Source organism: Gallus gallus, chromosome 1 (genome assembly GCF_016699485.2).
Source record: "Gallus gallus isolate bGalGal1 chromosome 1, bGalGal1.mat.broiler.GRCg7b, whole genome shotgun sequence".
Lineage (NCBI taxonomy): Eukaryota > Metazoa > Chordata > Aves > Galliformes > Phasianidae > Gallus > Gallus gallus.
Genome location: NC_052532.1, coordinates 178,435,729 through 178,455,183, shown reverse-complemented (window position 1 = coordinate 178,455,183; position 19,455 = coordinate 178,435,729). Strand labels below are relative to the sequence as shown.

General features: G+C 39.4%; 1 protein-coding gene across 13 annotated transcripts in view; it reads right to left on the bottom strand.

Moving 5' to 3' along the window:
* ZDHHC20 (zinc finger DHHC-type containing 20) overlaps positions 1-19,455 on the bottom strand; it is a 42,428-nt gene that overhangs the window by 13,280 nt on the left and 9,693 nt on the right. For 7 of the 13 annotated variants that reach the window (XM_040704399.2, XM_040704406.2, XM_040704429.2 and 4 more), the window contains exons 2-7: positions 12,465-12,491; positions 7,987-8,081; positions 4,809-4,929; positions 3,379-3,448; positions 2,219-2,251; positions 1,287-1,407 (exon numbers count right to left, since the gene is read on the bottom strand). In XM_040704399.2, the coding sequence (XP_040560333.1) occupies positions 1,287-1,407; positions 2,219-2,251; positions 3,379-3,448; positions 4,809-4,929; positions 7,987-8,081; positions 12,465-12,491 (467 nt within the window). Of the gene's footprint in view, positions 1-1,286; positions 1,408-2,218; positions 2,252-3,378; positions 3,449-4,808; positions 4,930-7,986; positions 8,082-8,956; positions 9,049-12,464; positions 12,492-13,071; positions 13,312-14,495; positions 14,688-19,455 lie in introns of those variants that run through there. The other 6 variants (XM_040704421.2, XM_040704433.2, XM_040704441.2 and 3 more) reach the window with 4 other exon arrangements.

The following is a 19,455-nucleotide window of genomic DNA, read 5'->3' as shown; positions in this document are numbered from 1 at the left end:
ACCACGTATCTTCATGATTTTCATCTCACAAGTTACCAAAAGCTCAATTCCCACACAGTTCCTTGCTTTCTAGTGACAGTCTGCTGTACAGAACTGAGAGACACACACTATTTTGGCAGATGAGACCCACCGGCTTAGATGAACCCAAACAAACATGCTTTTTGCACCATTTATCTTACCTGTCTAGTGACACTGATCTCAAATACAGACTATTCTGAATATATGACAAAGCTTCACTTACTCTGAGATGGCATTTAGCTGCAGTGAAGACTTTCTTTTGCTATAGGTAATTACTGCTCTTCACAGCTACACCAACGGCAACTAGAGCTAAGAAACGCGTGCTGTTTATTTATAAAGATGTGTTGGAAAACCTTCCACTTAGCAGTGATTTTTTTCCTCCCATGTTAATTAATGGAATCTGATCAAGAGAATTCCGATCGTATCTTTTCCGTCTCAAGAGGCAGGAATGCACAGTAGGAGGTTTCAGAGATGAAAGGAAACAATGCCAGAACATATTCTATTCAGCCTGGAAAGCAACTGGAACAGAACTGATAGGAGGAAGATAACACTGCCATGCAAGGTTGCTCACTCTTCACATTCTACTAAGTCTAGTAAGATATGTGTATGTGTATCTACCATTTAACAACTAATAATACTTTCAAGGAATACAGGTATAATTAAGGCTATACCTATCCTAGCCCACTACCCATATCAGATCAATTAAGACACCAGTCTGAAGTACAGACACACCTAAGGACGCCAAAGCAGAGATCAGAGTGGGTTCCCAAGAAATTCACTGTCTTATCCAATTGCAGAGTATCCACAAACAAGTCTAAGACATAAAATTGAAAATACTGATGTGAAATATGATGTGTGTGTACATATATAAAATGAGACACACGTAAGTACATATAAATACACACACATGCACTTGGTTTATACAACCAATTCCTTCTATATCTACGTATCTGTGACTCAGAGTCTCAAAAAAAGAAAAAAAACACCTGACCAAAACACCACCTAAGCTGTGCCACTCGATTTTGATGGAGCAGAGAAATTGTAGTGTCCTCATCAGAACTTCTTCCCTCAATTACTCATTCCGGGCAGTGTAATAATTTAATTCATCAATATTCAGAAGGTTCTCCTGTTTCAGTCACTTTGATTGATGCTGTTAATGGTAATGAACTATGGAACAGAATTAAATGGTGAGTGACAACATGCTGATGCAGCCTTCAAGAATACATGCAAGATTAAACAAACAAACAAAAAAACACCTTAGAACTTACTGTCCAAAACTTTATGAAGTACTGCAAGACTGTAGCAGCAACAAACAGACAGTACAGTAAGGAATACATTAAAAACAGGAGGAAGAATTTGTAGTTAGAAAATCCCACACAATTATTCACCCTAGAAGGAGGGGAAAGAGAAAGAGGTTACTATGATATACCAAAAAGTAAATAAAATAATAGCAATTTAAAAAACAAACAAACAAAAAGAAACAGCAACCAAAAAAGCACAATACATTCAACTGCTTTTGCAGAGTATAACATGTATGATGTCAGTGATATGTCCAAAGCAGTGTGACACTAGTGTTTCAGAAGCATCTTAAGCCGTCATTATGTATAAACCAACTTTGTTCTTCTGGCCAAGTTATCTGAGACCTTCCCATGAATTTGGCCCTCTCCCAAGAAGTTCTAGAGGACAGGATGTGAGCCAGCAAAGCGTATGATACATACAGTCTCTACAGAAGGAGTCTTACATACTAGGTACTAACTGAAATGACTGCAGATCATACACAGGTCTGTCCATTAACTTTAGAGAATGTTGCATTGGTTACAAAAACTCCTTCAAGTCAAGATAGCACAATCGTTTTTATCTTTGTACTAATAGTAGGTAATATTTTTACTGACTACCAGTGAATACAAACTGCAGAAGAGTAATCAGAAACTGATTCTCACAAGGTAGTGGTTATCACCTCTTCTGTTGATAATAATACTATAAATGCTATTTCTCATAGATCTTGTTAACTCCAGGTTTTCTGCATATAAGGAAAAACTGCATGGATTGAGCTGCAACACACATTTTAAAACACTACAGCCTCAAAAAATTCTGTAAAAATCCATTTTTACTTCAAAGTGTCACTTCTGAAGCAGGATGTACGAGTTGATTAATTATTGCTATACTGCTCTTTTTCTTTATTCTGTTTTCATAAACTTACCATGGACAGTGGTGGTCCATTTTTAGTACACATCTGAAAAAGAGAAGAGGTGATCTGCAACAAGTTAAACTAAAAAATGTATTTGTTTTCTAAGACACATGCTTTTAGCTTCTAAAGGTTCTGGGATTTGTGCTTTTGTAAGGTAAATTCCCCACTATATCTTTTCCCAGTTGTCCTAATTCACATCACGTCTTCAAAATGCAGCAAACATCCTTTCAACCAAAAGGCCCAAGTGAGGTTCAGAGCTACGAAAAGAGTTGCTTAAATTAACATTAAATTACTAAGCAACACTTCAACCATGTTATTTATAGTTGATTAAGCCACACTTGTCTTATGTGCATGCTGAAAGAAAACAAATCCAAAGGATGCTTCAGAGTTGCACAGATAAGGTATGCCAACCCAGCATTCATTTCAACTAAGTCTAACTTAGGGCTGTTCCTGTTTTGTTTGTTCCTTTCCTCTTTGTTTACAGTAATTGAGGAAAAAACAGCACAGTGAGTAAACTCAATAGTCCATATGCCATCTTCATCCAGTTTTAGTTTAAGGACAGGTGACAGGCATTTCAGACAGACATTTGCTGCATTTGCTACTAAATTTGATTTTAGCCAAAAGATGTGTATTAGGTTCTTTACTTAATTAGATTTCCTCAAGCTCAGCCATACAAAGCTTTGCTCACAGCTTCAGTCTTCAGTGCCCTTACAGACTTTTCTGATGACTCAGAATGAGGTTAGGGAATAACACTGGTGTCTTTTAAATGGCAAAGATGCAATTCCACTGCCACTTCTTCAGATAAAGGAATTTAGCATTATTAGTAGCACACATCTGTTTCAAAGCTGCAGAGGCAAGATACAATAGAAGAGCTCTATAATAAGCATGTGCTTGGATCACAGACTTGTCCTTCTTTACTTTCAATTGCTGATTTATTTTTACATAAGCATTGCTTTATAAAGCTATAAGTAGTTTTCCTAACAAGTTCTGCCATTTTGGTCTTTGGGGCTGCAACAGGAGGATGGTTGCTTTCTTGAACTTCAGGTACCAATTGTTTGAGAAGGGAACAAAGAGAAAAATCAGCTGTCAGGCAAGGGCTGAAACACTGAAAAAAGAACATACTGAAGTGATGAGCTGAGAGAAAATCCATCATTTTAGATTCAGAAACTTACATGTCACATGCAGAACAGTGGTGGCAGCGGTCAGGTTTGATTAGCTGGCATCGATCACAGTATCTGATGGCTGCATTCAAGTGGCAAGGGACAAATTGTTAGAACTAACTTAATTTTATGAAGGTTTTCCACCTTAACATACAGAATCTTAAAAGCTCCCTTCCCACCCCATCACTCCTTTTTTTCCACAGACCTTCATGTGTGTACTCATTGTATAACATATACTTTTCAGTTTTTTAAAGAAATAAAGTATTTCAAACACTTGTCTGTGAATCTATTACTAGAGTCTGCTTCTATTTACTCTTTGGCTCCTCAGTCTTTCCATCCTTCATCCTCATCCTCTGACAATGATGTCCCCCCAGCATCTCTCATTTTCTTTCACCTCTGGTCAGAGTACTTAAACATCTCAACGTGAAATTACAATCTTCCAGTAAGCCAGCTTTCAGCATTAGCCTTTTCTATCCTCTTCAACAAACAGAGATGTAGCAGACTGTTCAGCAAATTAGCTCTCTTCTTTCCTGGGTATTTTTAAACAAGGCTTCAATCTCTTCTCAACGGAAACAAGACACGAGTACAAGCAGTTTGAAAGGAGGAGGAAAGCCAACACCTACAGCTAAGCAGAACTGCTAAGAGCTGGCAGCAGCTTCCTGGACCACTTCAGGAAATGGGATTCCCTCAAAGGGAGGCTTGTATTTTAAAAAAAGAAAAATAAAAAAATTCAAGTATCATTCGACTGTGCTTGAAAAGTCACAGTAAACGCTGGTAACAGCATCCTGAGTGTTTCATGCAGAACATTACAATATTTCTCATTTCAAGGAAGAGAAACAGGTATTTAAAAAAAATAAATATATGCATAAAACAACAGTTTCACATATAAATTGGAATAAAATGTTTATATATATATATATGTATTTTTTTAAAAGCTCTGCACTGAATTATAGGTGACAGTGAAATAATATCTATTTCTTATTAAGTTCTAGCCTTAACTATGAAGTTTCTCTGCCTATGGAATTGACATAGCTCAGAAAAAGAAAGAGGGATACAAATGATTGTAAAATTGAGCATGAAGTCCATTTTTCACCTATTTCTAGGTGTATTTCTTTGCTGTGGTTATGTTTTATAGTCAGAATTGGAGATAAATGTTTTCACCTGACTTCTTACTACAAGAGGTGTTTTTTTTTTTTATTTTTCTTCCCCTTTTTCTCCTTTTTGGAAAGAACTATTCCAAGTACTGGTTATGGTTGCATATTGAGAATCCTAGAAAAAGGACTCCAGTGTTTCATTGGTGGAAAAAAAGAAAAACAACCAACCAACCAGCCACAAGTTCACGGTCTCTGCAGAAGGTGTCTGACATACCATTCATTGGCTGACGTCAAACAGATCTCACTGCATTAAACTAGCAGCTTCAGGAGCACAAAATTATACCTCACCTCTTGATGCTGTTGTCGTATAGATAGGCAAGTCTTTAGCAGCTCTTCTCAAAATCTCCTGCTGGGACTCTGGTCTCTCTTCTTTTTCGTATTGTTCTTTATCAGCTTTTGACAAGCAGAACTGGGAGTGAAAAGATGGGGATAAAAGGATGAGAGTAATTATAACTCTATATTCTACTCAAGCTCCAAGGAAGAGACTCTATGCATCTTACTCTCTGGGTGAACCTGGCCCTCATCCTTCTCCCCTCAATACCACAGAAGATCCTCCAAATTGTCTGTTGCATTACCTATTGCGTTTTCCCTTCAACACAAAGGAAGCACAAAACCTAGGGGAGTTTTAAGAAGGTGCATCCTTTAACTCTCGATGAATATAAATTCAACTCAATCATGACAAGAGAAATGTTTAGAAAACAGTCCCTTGCTGTGACTGGAAGTTAAAGTTCTCATATCCCATGTTCTCTCTCTGGCTTACAAGAGACAGAGAAACATATAAGCCAGAAAAAATAGCAGTAGGGGAAGGCATTTTTCATGGCTTCTGCAAAGAAGATGGAAGAGTTTAAATGGAATTTTTACTTGGGAGCAGTCAGTATTGAAATCAGCTTTAGCAAAGCCTCTACAGTTTCAGAGAGTTACAAATCTGAGTACAGTATGAGGACCACTCCTGTTGAAGCCTTACAATTTTACCAGTATCACCTGGAGAGCTTTTACTCACTTGTGAAACGTTTACTTCCTTATCTACTGGAATGATGAGCTTTACCATTAAGTCCCACAAAACCCAGTGTGCTGGCAAGTCCCTATGGAGCTGAGGTTGAACTGAAAATTTCCTCTGTTATTTTCTCTTCTGAAGCACTTTTAAACTCTGAGCCTTCCGCAAGGACAAGAACCCTTTTTATGAGCACACACAAACAAAGTATTCATAGTAGTGAGTGGAAAATGCTGTGTGTGCAATTGGAGCAAAAACTGGCTTAGTGTGGCTTAATACAACCATATTTTCCTACCAAAAATATGTATATGACTGGTTCACATACATTTTTGTCTCATCGTGTACTTTTTCCTCTTTGGAAAAGAGTTGGTTGGCAAGCAACAACGAAGACTCGACTTATAGAAAGAGGAAGCAGTTAAGACATGGCTGCAATTTCTCAGTTTTATTTCCCAATCCATAATGCAAAAAAGTTGCTTGGTATCCCACAGAATCTAGTTAGTCTTCTGTTACACATGATAGCACTGATAGCACTCCAGTTATTGAGCCCATCCATCATTCAAGGGTGAGACATGAAGCACTGCCTCTTTTTAAATAATCAAGAACTAGAATCAATCTATGCAAAGAATGAAACTGAAATTTAACACTTTAGTCACTGTCAAGTGTGTAGACTTTTGTTTTTTTTTTAAATAGCCACCCCTAAACTAAAAGACTAGGGATTTACTGAAATATGGAAACTGGAGATGCTCACATCAAACACTAGAAACAATAGATGTGAAGCAACATGCCTTTCTCCCTATTGCCTCTTATGTCTGCTAGGGTACCAAAGGGCTGTCTCTATGAGCCATGATCAAGTAGAGGCTGTATTAAAAATGAAATACTACTTCTAGATCACATTTCAATGTTGAGTCATTAACGTACAGAAAAGGAACTAAACCATAAGACTTAAAACTTTATTAGTTTTTTCAAGTAACATCAGAGTATTACTCTTAAAAATCTCAAATAAAGATCCTGGTTTTCTGAAAAGCTGTATTTCTGTTCTAATTTCAAAAATTAATAGGGCCATGAGACCACAGGCTCACTGGACAATGGCAGGAAATGTATGTTCAAAGACATCAAAAGTTTTCTATTACCACATAGCTAACAGAATTTCCAATGTGGTTCCCGTAGTTCTTACTGAAAACAAAAAGAATCCCTTTGTTTCCTTCCTCTTTCTGGATCTAATAATGTGGATTGTTCTTTCTTCCCACAAATGTACAGGGATTACACTAGGACAACAGCAGCTGCAGAATCCCTTTTTAGTTCAACAGTATGATCACAGGATGCTGTTTGTTTTGCAAGAACAGCTAATTTAAATGACTAAAATACATACGTTCATACTCATACAATGGGGAGATTTTGAAGTCTGGTTTTAAATAAAGCCAGCAGAAATTACTCACTGACACATGAACAGAAGGGGCTTTCCCATAAAGAAAAGAAAGTGTGTTTCCCGAGTTGCCTTTTTTTTTTTCATAAAAGATAACTGTATTAATCTGATCTATGCTTACATGTAAGATAGGAAATATTCACCACATGCCCAAAATATCCTTTCACCTCAATAAATATCAAAAGCTTCCTTAAGTATTACTGCAACTATAGGGTAAGTACTGTCAGAAAATGATTTCTACTACCAAAGAACCAAGGCAGACAGCAAAATTTACCAGGTAGCTTTAGGAACAGACCAAGTTTAAGGCAAAGTCAGTCTTCCCAAAAATAGAATGAAAACGTGATCCCCACAAAGCAAACAACATCTCAAACAGTTTATCCAGTTTAAAGCTTTATAAAGCCAAGGGAAGCATTTCAAATTTGGTGCCAGCATTTAAACCCTACCGACACATGCCTTAGAGAAAGTAGAAACAAGCTAATTTCAGGCTTAAGTCAATTAACACTGCTCTTTTCCCAAACAAAATTTAAATCCATCATGTGTTCTTTTGCAATTACTGTAAAGCTCCTTTACATATTCAATTCTAAATTATCACTAAATCTCAACTCTTGACTTACTACTAAGTGGTTCAGTCCTCCAGACCATGAATATACATTGCATTACTACATTTTTCCAACCAAAAGTTCAAAACTAAGGAAAAAAAACAACACAAAAAAGCAGTCATTGGATTTTTCCATTATAAAAATGTCAAACTACCTCATAGCAAAACACTGCAGCCCCAAATAAATCTTATCTTACTGCTTCAGCACATACATGTGACGGTCAAATTTGTGATGTATTAAACATCCATTCTAAGGAAATGCCATTATACAAAGCTCACAGTTTTTTAAGAGTAATTTGATGATTTTCATTCATGATTTGCTGTCAAGCTGTTCTATTTCAGATAATGAGAAAGGAAAGGTGAATCATGCATTACTGCAAACAAGTTTCATCACTGAGAACAGTTTATCTACTTATAAAAAAAAGCATTGACATTTTTCTAACATCAGATTTACCTCATTGGAGGGGGATGCAGGAGATGTGAAAATTGTCTTCCCATAGGACCATACAAACATGACAAATGACAGATGGAAAATCACAAGGTACACAACTGCAATAAAATACAAATAAGATTTTGGTGAATATATCTGACGATAGCAAGAGATAAACCCTCTGATTTTTGCTGAGGGCTACAGTATGACACTGCGAATGACCTGGTAAGATTAAGTTATATTAAGCCCTTTTGCCTGGGTAAGCTTCACACACAAGGAGCACCCACTCAAAAAGCAAGAAAACAAAAAAAAAACCCCACCAAAACCACAGAAAACTCAAACCCACACACTGCCACCAAATCATTAAATGAGATGGTAGCTGTTCCTTGAGGAAATGTTATGTTTTTATCTAAGAAAGTCACAGAGATTTGAAGAGGGAAAAACAAAACAAAACAAACCCAACAGAACTGAATGCAGTTTCACCTTGCTAACCTTTTTAGGCAAGTACGCAACAATTCCATTCTAAGATTATTATAAAGAGAGGTACTTTTAACAGGAACAGCATAGCACTGTGCCATCGTAGAAGGCACTGCTCTTCAATGAGAGTAAAAACCCCAAACCAAGAAGTGAGAGAACTCCACTCAGAGCTTGCTGTGAGCTAAGATTGTCTGGAAATCTTATTTCAAATCATCAGAGGCATGTACACTGTAAGAATCCCACTATTACAGTCACAGTGGTACCAAAATGTTGGTGGCTTTGGTATGGAGCCCCGACAACTTCTGAATGAGTCTGTATCATGCAGTTGCCTTAAACACCAAAGACCTTATGACCCAGAAAGGTTCTTACAATCTCATTTCCTCTAAAAGTTTATTTTACCACTCTAAGAGGAAACAGATTGGTAATGCCTGATCAGCAAACCTTAGAAAAGAAACCATACCAAATATCTACATTATCTTCACTTTTTCAGTTGCAGGAAGAAGGAAACTTGACCTACTTTCCTGTGCAGATACAGAGTCCTTTAAGAAGCCACATTACATCCTTAATGGATTGCAGAACAGACCCTTAACCTGAAGGAACTTCCATAAGCTCAAAAAAAAAAAAAAAAAAAAGCCGTCACAAAAGACATAGCCTTAATTTTTTTTTTTCCAGGATTGTCACTGTTCATTACAGTAAAAAGAGAAAAAACAAAACAGACCACCACCACCAAAAATAGCATTTGTGCTTCCTTCAAACAGTTCTGCTCTTTACCTTCACTACTGACTCCTCCAACTTTACAGACAGACTTGGCAAATTTTCAACTGTGGAACTCAGTAAAGATGGAGAATTTTTCTAAAACTATCTTAAAATTGTCACTTGAATTCTATTTCTGATAGGAGAGAACTCATGTTTGGCTGTACTAGGAGCTACATAATTAGAAACGGTGCTCAACACGCTATACACATTCAAACATAACGTGGGTAAGCAATTTAAAAATGTGAGATAACTAGAAAAGAGAAGACTTCAAAACTTAGTGGGAACAGCTGCACAAATCAAAGCTTTGGGGAGAAAAAAATGGGTGAGAAGAGTTGAATAGAAATGAGGGGAGGGCAAAGCAAATAGTTTCATTCTGTCCATAAAAATCAACCCCAGAATCCAAGTTCTTTTGAATGTTTATTTTTAGTGCATGCAACGCTCCATAAAGAGCAGAACCTTGAAGTCACAGGTTGTAAATATGCCAATAACAAGGGCACAAATCTGTGGCAATGCAACCAGCATTTACCAGAAAGAGGCAGCTGTTAAAAGGCCCCGTACTCTTGCAGTAACCAAGATGTTGCAACCTGGCACAGTCATTACATGCAAAGACAAGCAGGCAAAATGGGGCACCACCCAGAGAGGAATACACACCTTCAGCTGGCGGTCCGTACTGGCCTTGCGCTGAGTAAACTCGTTTCTTTTCCCACTTCCATGCCACCATTCCTACTACAGTCACAAATAGGTGTTCTGCCAGTGCTCCCCGAGAAATGAGTTTGTGCAAAGATTTTTTTGATGGCTTTACTTTGGCAATCTACCCACCCTTTGGGTAGCAGTACCCCCTCCGAGACTACTCCCTGAAACCTCCTGCTTCCATTCCAGATACAAGTAGAAGCTGGCTTCATTCCCATTCAGTTCATTTTCTTGTAATTGCAAGACAGATAAAAAAAAAAAAAAAAACAAATAACTCAAACCCAACATCTGCCAGTTTAGCTAGCTTTAAAAGTCCTGAAGCAGTTCTGGCTAGGGAATCCAGGATTCTTGATGCCCTGCTATGACCAAATTAAACAGCTTCTTTCTAAAGGCACTGACACGTATCAGACCATAATTTAAGCCCTCAGGAAGACAATGTTGTAAGATATCCTACGAAGACATGCTAAGCCCTCATAAGATTTACCCCTAACAATTTTTTCTTAATCATTCTTAACATCATTTTAAAGACAGTCACATTATAGAGCTAAGAATACTTAACAGAACCAAATTACATTGGTAAGAGAGACTGAGTTGACTTTATTCCCCCACCCTAATGGATATAAATCTACACAAGAATATGAAAACAAAAGGACAGGGAAACAATTAGCCTTAATGGGGTGAAGAAATCACCAGTAATTGAATTACAAGTTGTAATTAAAATGGTAATAAGAAGATTTGAACACAGCACACTGGAAAACATACTTGCTAAGATGCATATTATTAATCTACATTGCAACGTTAGTGGTACTTTGGCCGTTTGACTCTTCTAATGTTGTTTCCTGGCCACTGGAAGTTGGCTTCTAAGAGCTCGATAAAGCTTATAAGAAGTATCATTTCAGCTGAAAAACAATTTTACATCTCATTTTAAAGATGCACCTCTGTTGTAAAGAAATTAATGCATGCAGGGTGCCTGTGACATGCTACAGAACTGAAGGTGCAAAAAGCATGCAAATGACTGCTTTCAAAAGCCTAAGAGGCACGCTTCACAGACACCATCTGTCTCATTAATTAATCAAGTATTTTTCGTCTCTGGTAGATTTGATCAGGCAGGCATTGCATTTGAATTAAAGCCAGAGATCCAGCCACACTACATCGATGTCACTGCTCTATCATGCAGTAACAGAAACACAGATCTTGCACTTCTGAAAGAAACTAGAAAGTAAAACTTCAAGTTAAACTAGAAAGTAGAAGCACAGCAGCCATCTGCAGGATTCTTTGCAGTTTTAATGAAGCCCAGCTGTGCTTTGTGATAAAAAAAACAGGCTGACGCTGCTCCTGTCTTAAAAAGCTTACAGTTTATTTTGGAGGCTTTCCCATTCCTTCACCTCCTCTTTAGAAGACAAAAGCACACAGACTGCAGCAGGGTTACACTGCAGTTTTCTCCTGGGTGCTCCCCTCCAGGAAGTGAACTGATGGGTTACTTTCAAGTTCCATGCTTTTCTGCAAAAATATTTAAAGAGACGAGATTCTCTTCTGTAGAGTTGAGTGGTCTTAATTCCGAGGACAGCCTTTTGTGGGTAAATCCATGCTTAATACAAGACCACAACAACCACTCTCATGTTTGGAAATTCATTTCAGCTTGTGAGGGAACATCCCAATCATTTGTGTTTCTACAGAAAAAAAAAAACAAGCCCAAAGTTTTATAAAAGCAGTGCTTGGAACTTCTGGAATTGTGTGATTCTTCAGCCCAGTTTTTGTCCACAATTGAAAGAAGTGGCAAAGCAAGAATGCTAGAATTTCTCTGATCAGTTTGAATCTCTGTAAATACACTCACTGTGACATATGCTTGCTAAAGACAATACTAAGCGTTAAGCAAAGTTTGTCAAAACAAGGCCTTAACCACTTCGCCTGGAAATGTAAAATACCGTACAGACACCTTTGAAATAGCTTTGCACAGTTCTAACCAGCCCTGAGGAATGATGTTCTGAGGAATTTGGTAAGCTGTTTGGAAAATAGCCAACAGTAGAACAGTTGTTCAAGTCACAGGATACAAGGAGGATAGTAAGGTGAGTGACAGTAAGAAGAGTGGTCAGGCATCGGAATGGCTGCTCAGAAGAAGGCTGAGTCACCATTCCTGGAGATGGTCCAGAAACATTCAGGCATGGTACTACGACATGGTTTAGTGGGGAAATACTGGTGGAACGCGGATGGTTGGACTGCATGATCTTGGAGGTCTTTTCCAACCTTGATGATTCTACGATTCTATGAATACGCATCATCCCTTCAGGACAAAGCAGAAAACTGACTGCTGCAGTTCCTTCTTTCTTCTGTTCTCAGAAGGTATGCATTTAAAAATATTTGCACACTTAAATCATAATACTCACAGGTCTTGTCATCACACCAAGTGTGTGGTACAACAAGCTCAATATACTCATCCTCATAATATTTACCTTGTTTCTTAGCAATAAGCTACTTAACAGAGAGAGAGAGCTTACGCACCAAGCACATTTAAATTCTACATCCCTTAGAACTTGTGTACAGCAAAACTACTCATAACAAAAATAATTAAAAAGCATTACCTTTTTCTGCAGTTGAAGAAATAGTAACTGGAAGAGAAAAAAAGAGATACAAGGTAAGTAAATCTGTACTGAACAAAAAAAATTAGTTAGAAGTGAGATACACAAGATGCTCACTTCTTCCAAAGCATATTTCAGGTGTTAATAGAGCCTCCCTACACACTTCTGGGTAAAATAGGATTCCTCCTGCCACCCCCTAAGGCTTGGTGAGTCAGTGGAATGGCTGAAGAGATCCAGCTCCCTGCTCTGAGGACACTCCTTTTAAGAGAATTAGAACATAATTTATGCAGGCTGCCCTTCAGATATGCATCCAGCATGTATTCTGAAACACGCTGGCAACCAGGCCAACAGGTACACAGCCGGAAAGAACAAAATGAAATAAATGAAGTTCTGACAGAAGTCCCTGTGAAACTGTATGAGTTGCATGTAATCTCTAAGTTTATTGCCACCACTCCTCTCTTCCCTTGTCACAAGCTGTTTGACTTGCTTTTTCTCTTACGCTGAACTCCTGAGGCACAGTTAGAAACTCCCCACTTCCTTGTCTTCTGTAACTTTCTCTCTTTTTATCCCAACAGCAAATTCTGTTGTTGAAATCTGCCTTGCGTACTACCTGGCTGGTACATTCTCCTGCACACACAGTTCTCCAAAACCTCAAGAGCTCATTCATCAGTTGAGTAAGATGCTGGTCAGAGAGCAGCTGTACTCATCGGAACACTGTGCACCATGCTCCTTGTTGAGTCTCTTCTCTGGACACTGAATTCCTGAAATTCAATGAGGAAGGGGTCTTTTCCTGACATCTGATATGGCAGATTTAAGCTTCTGGTCACCAACATGAACAAAAGGTCAGAGTACACCTTGTCTGCTGCCATCCACCTGCTGCACGTGGCCTCCTCCCTCTCAGCACTGACATTTGTAGTCTTCAGTCTGTGCGTCAACTCACAAGAGCTTTTTCCTGATGCACAGTAGAGACATAAACCCACAGGGCTTCAGGATGCATTACAGACTTCAGAGCTACTCTGGTCACAGAGACAGCACGTGTCTTGCTTACCTGTAGGTATCTATGGCAAAGGGGCCTGGAGCCATATTACACAACTGTAAGTCTTTTTATAGTCACAGACACACTGAGGTGATATTCCAATGCACAGGGTGAGCCCTGTTTGTTCAGACATTAGTGATATTTTTTTCCACTCCTTAAAGTACACTCTGTCTTGTCTATTCAGGGAAGCCTCTCACTCCAACTAAAGGTGGTTAACCCTAAAGAATACCGTAATTTCACATTAGTTAGTGCATTTTTGATGTGCACACTTGCACAATCTCCTCATGTTTCTGTCTAAAACTGGGACATAACCCAGACAGAAAAACCGACCTGAAGCACACAATTACCTGTGAAGTATGTACATGCATATAAGAACAAGTCCAACTGCATCATGAAACAGTTCAAGTACTGCTCTACTACATACAGACGTTATATTCAGAGTAAATCCTGTGTTTTGGGTTGGAATTTTACTAAAGCGTTATTTCTCCAGTTCTGCATTAGCATTAAACTTCTTAAACAACACAAAGGAGACACAGAGTTGTTTGCTTAACAAAAAAAATAATAATTAACAACAGTACTAAAAGTACATTACAGACAGCTTTGTCTTTGGCTCCTGTTGTATTTTAACTAAACATCTTGCTCACAGCTGGACAAACATGCATTTCCTTAGACAAGAAATATAAAAAAGTTCTTAATTATTCTCTAATGGGCAGTGAGAACAGTGTTATCTATAAAAACAGATTCATTTCTTCATAAGTAATTCCGGTTAAAGCATTCCATAATCTGTTAACCTCATTTCTGCTCCCAGTACAGAACTAAACGCTGAGCCAAATGCCTTGATGCTTAAGGACTCAAAGTACTGAACAGTCTTTACACACAGAGAGAAGCTTAAGATCTTATCACTTGTGAGACTTCATTTAAAAAAAACCCTCTAAATAAACTTCATAAAAATTAATCATAACTTTAAGGAACCAAGAAGATAATTTCCTCATACTTACATTGGTCCCTTAGGAAAATAACTGTAGTTTGGCAAACTCCTGCAGTTTGAGGTAAAAGTGAACCCTAAAACACTTGTGATTTTCATTCTGCCCTGTCATCCTTAAATTAAATAAGACAGCTAGTTCTCTCGTCTCAGAAGTTACAGGATTCTGCTTCTATTCCTTGCATGGCTTTTATTCCTGCTGTCAGATGGACTCAATGAAGAACAATCCTAGTATTTGTACGAAGTCCATGCTGCTCGAGTTAAACCGTCCTTTAAGTAAGTTAATATTTAATCTTTACGTAAAAGAGACCTGTAAGTATTTGCTAGGCTGGCAATGTAACAAGCAGCTCTATGCCATCAAGAAATCAATTCCAGCTTTTGTACTCTGGTTCAGGAAGAAAACAGAACACAGCACTACCATCGTATCCCACCATCCCCGGCCTGCAGCTTCAGTTACAAGTTCAGCTCTCAGGTTTTACATTTCTTGGGTATTCAGATCTTGCTGTTGGTCTCTGTTGAAATTCATACCAGTTTCAACTTTAAACAATTCTAAAACATGTTTTTGTTTGGGGAACTGGATGGGAAAAATGAAGCAGCGCTGACTTTTTGCTTATTGATTCTCTTCTTGAACAAAATAAGCACTGCATATGATTTACATGTTACCCTCAGATACAACAGCACTGTTTATCACGTTAGATGCATTAGAACAAGTTAGTGCCTTCAGCAAACAAACCAGTCCATATTTCAGAAATATAAGTGCTGCAAATCAGCTTTTCTTTTGAGGATTTCAAAATATATCCTCATGTCAGTCTACTGCTTAGCTACAAAAGAAAAAATAAGATCGAGAGCAAAAGTATTCTTAGGATCGGCTTTTTAGGTTTCTGATTTCTAGAGAAGCCTTAAAGAGTTCCAGCAAGATACTGCTAGGGAAAGATAAAAATACAATTAGACAGTGAAGGCTGCAGCTCACATGGCTGCAAAGCTGAGCAGCATACGCTCATGAGCACACTGAGCAGCCTTGTAATTCCAAACGATTCAGCATCTCCGTGTTACAGCTCTGTGCAGGCATATGAGGAATGAGTCCCACCTGTCTGCTGCAGTGCAGAGCTGCCCGTTGGTTATCTTGGATTTTCCCCAACTGCCCTCACTGAGGCTCAGGACAGCCTGCCTGGGAGGAAAAGGATGCTGGCCTACACAGATCCCTACGCTGCTGCATTCTGTCTGGGGATAAACAGCCTAACGCGTTGCTCCTGCAGCACTGGCAGCTTACACACCGCAGCTCTCCATGCTGCAGGGTCACTGCAATATGAAGCATGCAAAACTCGAGTACGTGAGTCGTCTTTCTACACAATGCTAACTCCCAAACACACAACTCAGCCTTTTAATAAGCTGTATTAAGATGTACTTTTTAACTTGGTCAACATGGAAGACCAACAAAAGTTCCAGGTTTGACTTTAGCATAGGAAAAAGTCGCCTAAGTGTTGATTTAGATGTTGAGCATCACCCTTAGCAGTGAAGATACCTCTTCAGTTCTCCCTTATGCCTCTGTGTAGCTTTGCATTGCTGCCTGTTATCTTCCATCTCACCTACGTCACATGAATCACAGAGTAGAAGCCTACAGAATATCACAGGAAACAATCCTGCAGACATAGGGATGTTATAAGTGGCATCATAAGTGGCACTGGGGAAAGATACCATTTGTCAGAAGGACTCTTCTTGGAGCACACACTGACAGAGGTGCAAGCTTCAAAAAGCCTCGGGAAAGTTTTTAAGGAAACCTATCAAGGTAAGCTAAAAGAAAACACATTTGCCCTCAACTTTGAAGGAAAACTGAACAACAAAAAATCCCTCCACAAAACTCACACATCACATATCCACACTTCCTAAAAGGCATCATCTAGTCCAAGCCACTCTTTGAGAGCCAGGTATGTGATTTCCAGACCAAGAAATCCAACAGCAGAAGTAGAGAAAAGGACAAAGACTGATCTTGCTACTGCTGTGCTATGTGCCCTTCCTCTCTGCACAGCAGCTCCTGGCAGAAGTTATACCTGCGGTATCACAGCCTCTCCAAGAATCTCGAGAGTAACTTCACATTTTGATTGACTTTCCCTGTGGACAGAATAAAGTGCTAAACATGCAATTGCATTCCTTCACTAGAGGAGTTACCAAAATGAAACCCAACAGAAACTTCCCTGAGGCATTACCATGCCTGCAAAGGCAAACACCACTTACGTTATCTCATTTTGTGCTTCTTCGGAGAAGGGCGTTTAATTGGAAGTACAACTTGGATTTGTAATCATGTAGTTCCTGTTTGCAAATACAGATTGATCTTCCTCGTTCAAAAGAATATGGTAGAAATATCACTTAGTGAGGTGACTGGGGCAGATGAGTCAATTTCCTTGAACAAACACATTCCATCACATACCTGGGGCAGTGGCACAGAATGAGGACCATAGCACCTATGCACTTCTCCCAGAGCTCCGTGTCCTTTCCACACTGAGCTCTTCCTTATTTTCTGACTGGCAGGCACCCACCAGTGTGTTCCTCCCTCAGCAGCAGGGAGTTGTTTTTAGACAAATGACTCAAGACAACTGAGTTGACAGCACCACGTGGCCAAAAGCCAGCACAACAACACACTGCCAGGTCCCCGCTGAAAGGCTGTGGGGGGGCAGGAGCTGCATTACACGTCTTGCCACCAGCTGGAATGAACAATCTCTGTGTAAGTTTGGGTCACAAGGACCCAGCCTTGTTTTAGCTTCACACACTGCTAGACTGATTTTTAAAGCAAGCAAGCAAACAAGCCAACCTCAGGATCTCCAGTTCTAGGACACAGCTGCCCCACCATGCACTGCCAAATCATTCAGAAGGTAACATCTTTTTTTAATCCACTGTGCCTGCACATGGGCAGCATGGGCGTACCAGACCCAGCTCTAAGGCAGCACTCGTTTCAGGGGTGCAACACATGCTGGACATCTCTGCTACAGGGGTGTGAGAAGTTCTACCTTGCTGCATGCAGGCTGATCTGGTGCTGGCTCTTGCCAGCATCACTGCCACCAAATTTAGTGTGTTTGTGACCACCATGTTTATTGCTACAGGACTCAAAGAAGAATACTCACAGGGACAGATATGATGTGGTAATATTTCAAATACGGCAGTACAAGATGCACTGCAGACCTCTTCTGTTATTTGCTATCAGTCATGGTTACAACTGTTTGTATGGTTAAGATAATATTACGACAATTTTTTAACTACAGCAATTAACTCAGGGAGGACAGAAGCTTGCTGCCCAGAAAAAGCTCTCTTACCACAAAAGAAAAAAGGCATTTATTTATGCAAGGTCTTTTTCAGCTTCAGTGCAGAGTATATGTGCATAAATACAAGTGGGGCTACAGCAGAAATTGGCGTAATTGATACAAAATACTCCTTGGGCACCAAGTTACATTTAGCAATGAATTAAGCTTTGACAACTGAAAAGATTTCTCCTGTACATACTGGGAACAGCAAATTCTGTGCTCCCACTTTCTCAGCTCAGGAACACAGTCAGAAAGGCAGCCAACTTCTGGAAACCCACAACATCCTATCCTTGACCCCCTGCCTCCGCCTCTACAAAACACTCTTACAATTTATACCAAAGGTCTCATAATGGTTCTTACGGAGAGCGTTTAAATATTTTAAATGACTTCAAAGTTCGAGGTTACACCTGGTTAGCATGTAGGAAGAAGTGTCAGGAGGTCTTAAGCTCACAGCCCCACACTCATAGCCACACCAGGAACCAATGAGACACAGCACCGCAAGCTGCAGCAGCCAGAGTAACTCAGAGCCTTTTCTGGAAGCAGCATCCAACATTAGCATCAGGCTGCAGCAACATACCAGGTTTGTTGTCTCTGAAAAGCCCTATTCCCTGAAAAGCTCTATTCACTTCTAATTTACCATAATTGCCCAAAGAAACCTAACACAACTTGATTTTCTTCAGCTATTTAATCACCAGTGCCACTGCTCATTCTATTCGCATTCTGATTGATTTTAAACCTCAGCATTACTTCAGCACGGTTTTCTTAGCTGCTCAGTTGAATAATTGGACTTTCTCCATTCAGATTTTTCCTCCAAAATAAACCCCACTTTATCATAACAGAAACGGCTTTATTGCCCAGCAGTTTGGAAGCATTGCATTAAGTTGTTCTCAATATTGCCTTCAAGCTATTATACAAAGCCAAAAGAAAGCCTAGTTTCTTCTTGAAGACAAAGAAAGCTATTAGCTTGTCAGGGCAGTCCAATGTGCTCCTTCTGACACACAGGGAATGGGAGAAAACATGGAAAGTCAGAAGGACCTGAGCTGATGTCCTCAGAACAAATTAATTACAATTACACTCATGAGGAGGGGTACTGACGCTTGGGCTGGCCAAATCAAGCTCACTGTAAAACTACACTTGAGTATGTGTATTTCTTTTTCTCCCTGCAGTAGCCCCACTTGGTTCTGTGGTTAAAGAACACAGGGGGATTGGACGTGATGATCTCCTCAGGTCCCTCGCAACCCCTGCAATTCTGTAAGGACACTCGCAAGAGATCTGAGACACAAATGAGAGCATCAGCTACTGCGGGCAGAGCACGGGCAGCTGGTGTTGGGCAGCTGTCCTCCACAAGATGAGTTGCTCTGCAGGTAATACTAGAAACCATCACTACATTTAAAGTAAATGGTATAACCCAACAACATGCAACTTGTTCTCTGAAAAGAACTTCTCAAGGAAGGCAACAACTTCTTTCTGGAAAAAACAAAACAAAACAAAACTACTCTTCGTGGCTGTACCCACCAGTCCCTACCCCTGCTGGGTGCCTTATGGTTCAGGCTGCTACTAGTAAATCCATTTACTTCTGGTCTAGTTCTCTAGAAGATAGAGAAACTGTCTTTATTTAACTATTCCAAACAAGTTCTGAGGCACTATCAAAGGTGTGCAGAGGAGCCAGCAGGGAGCACAAAC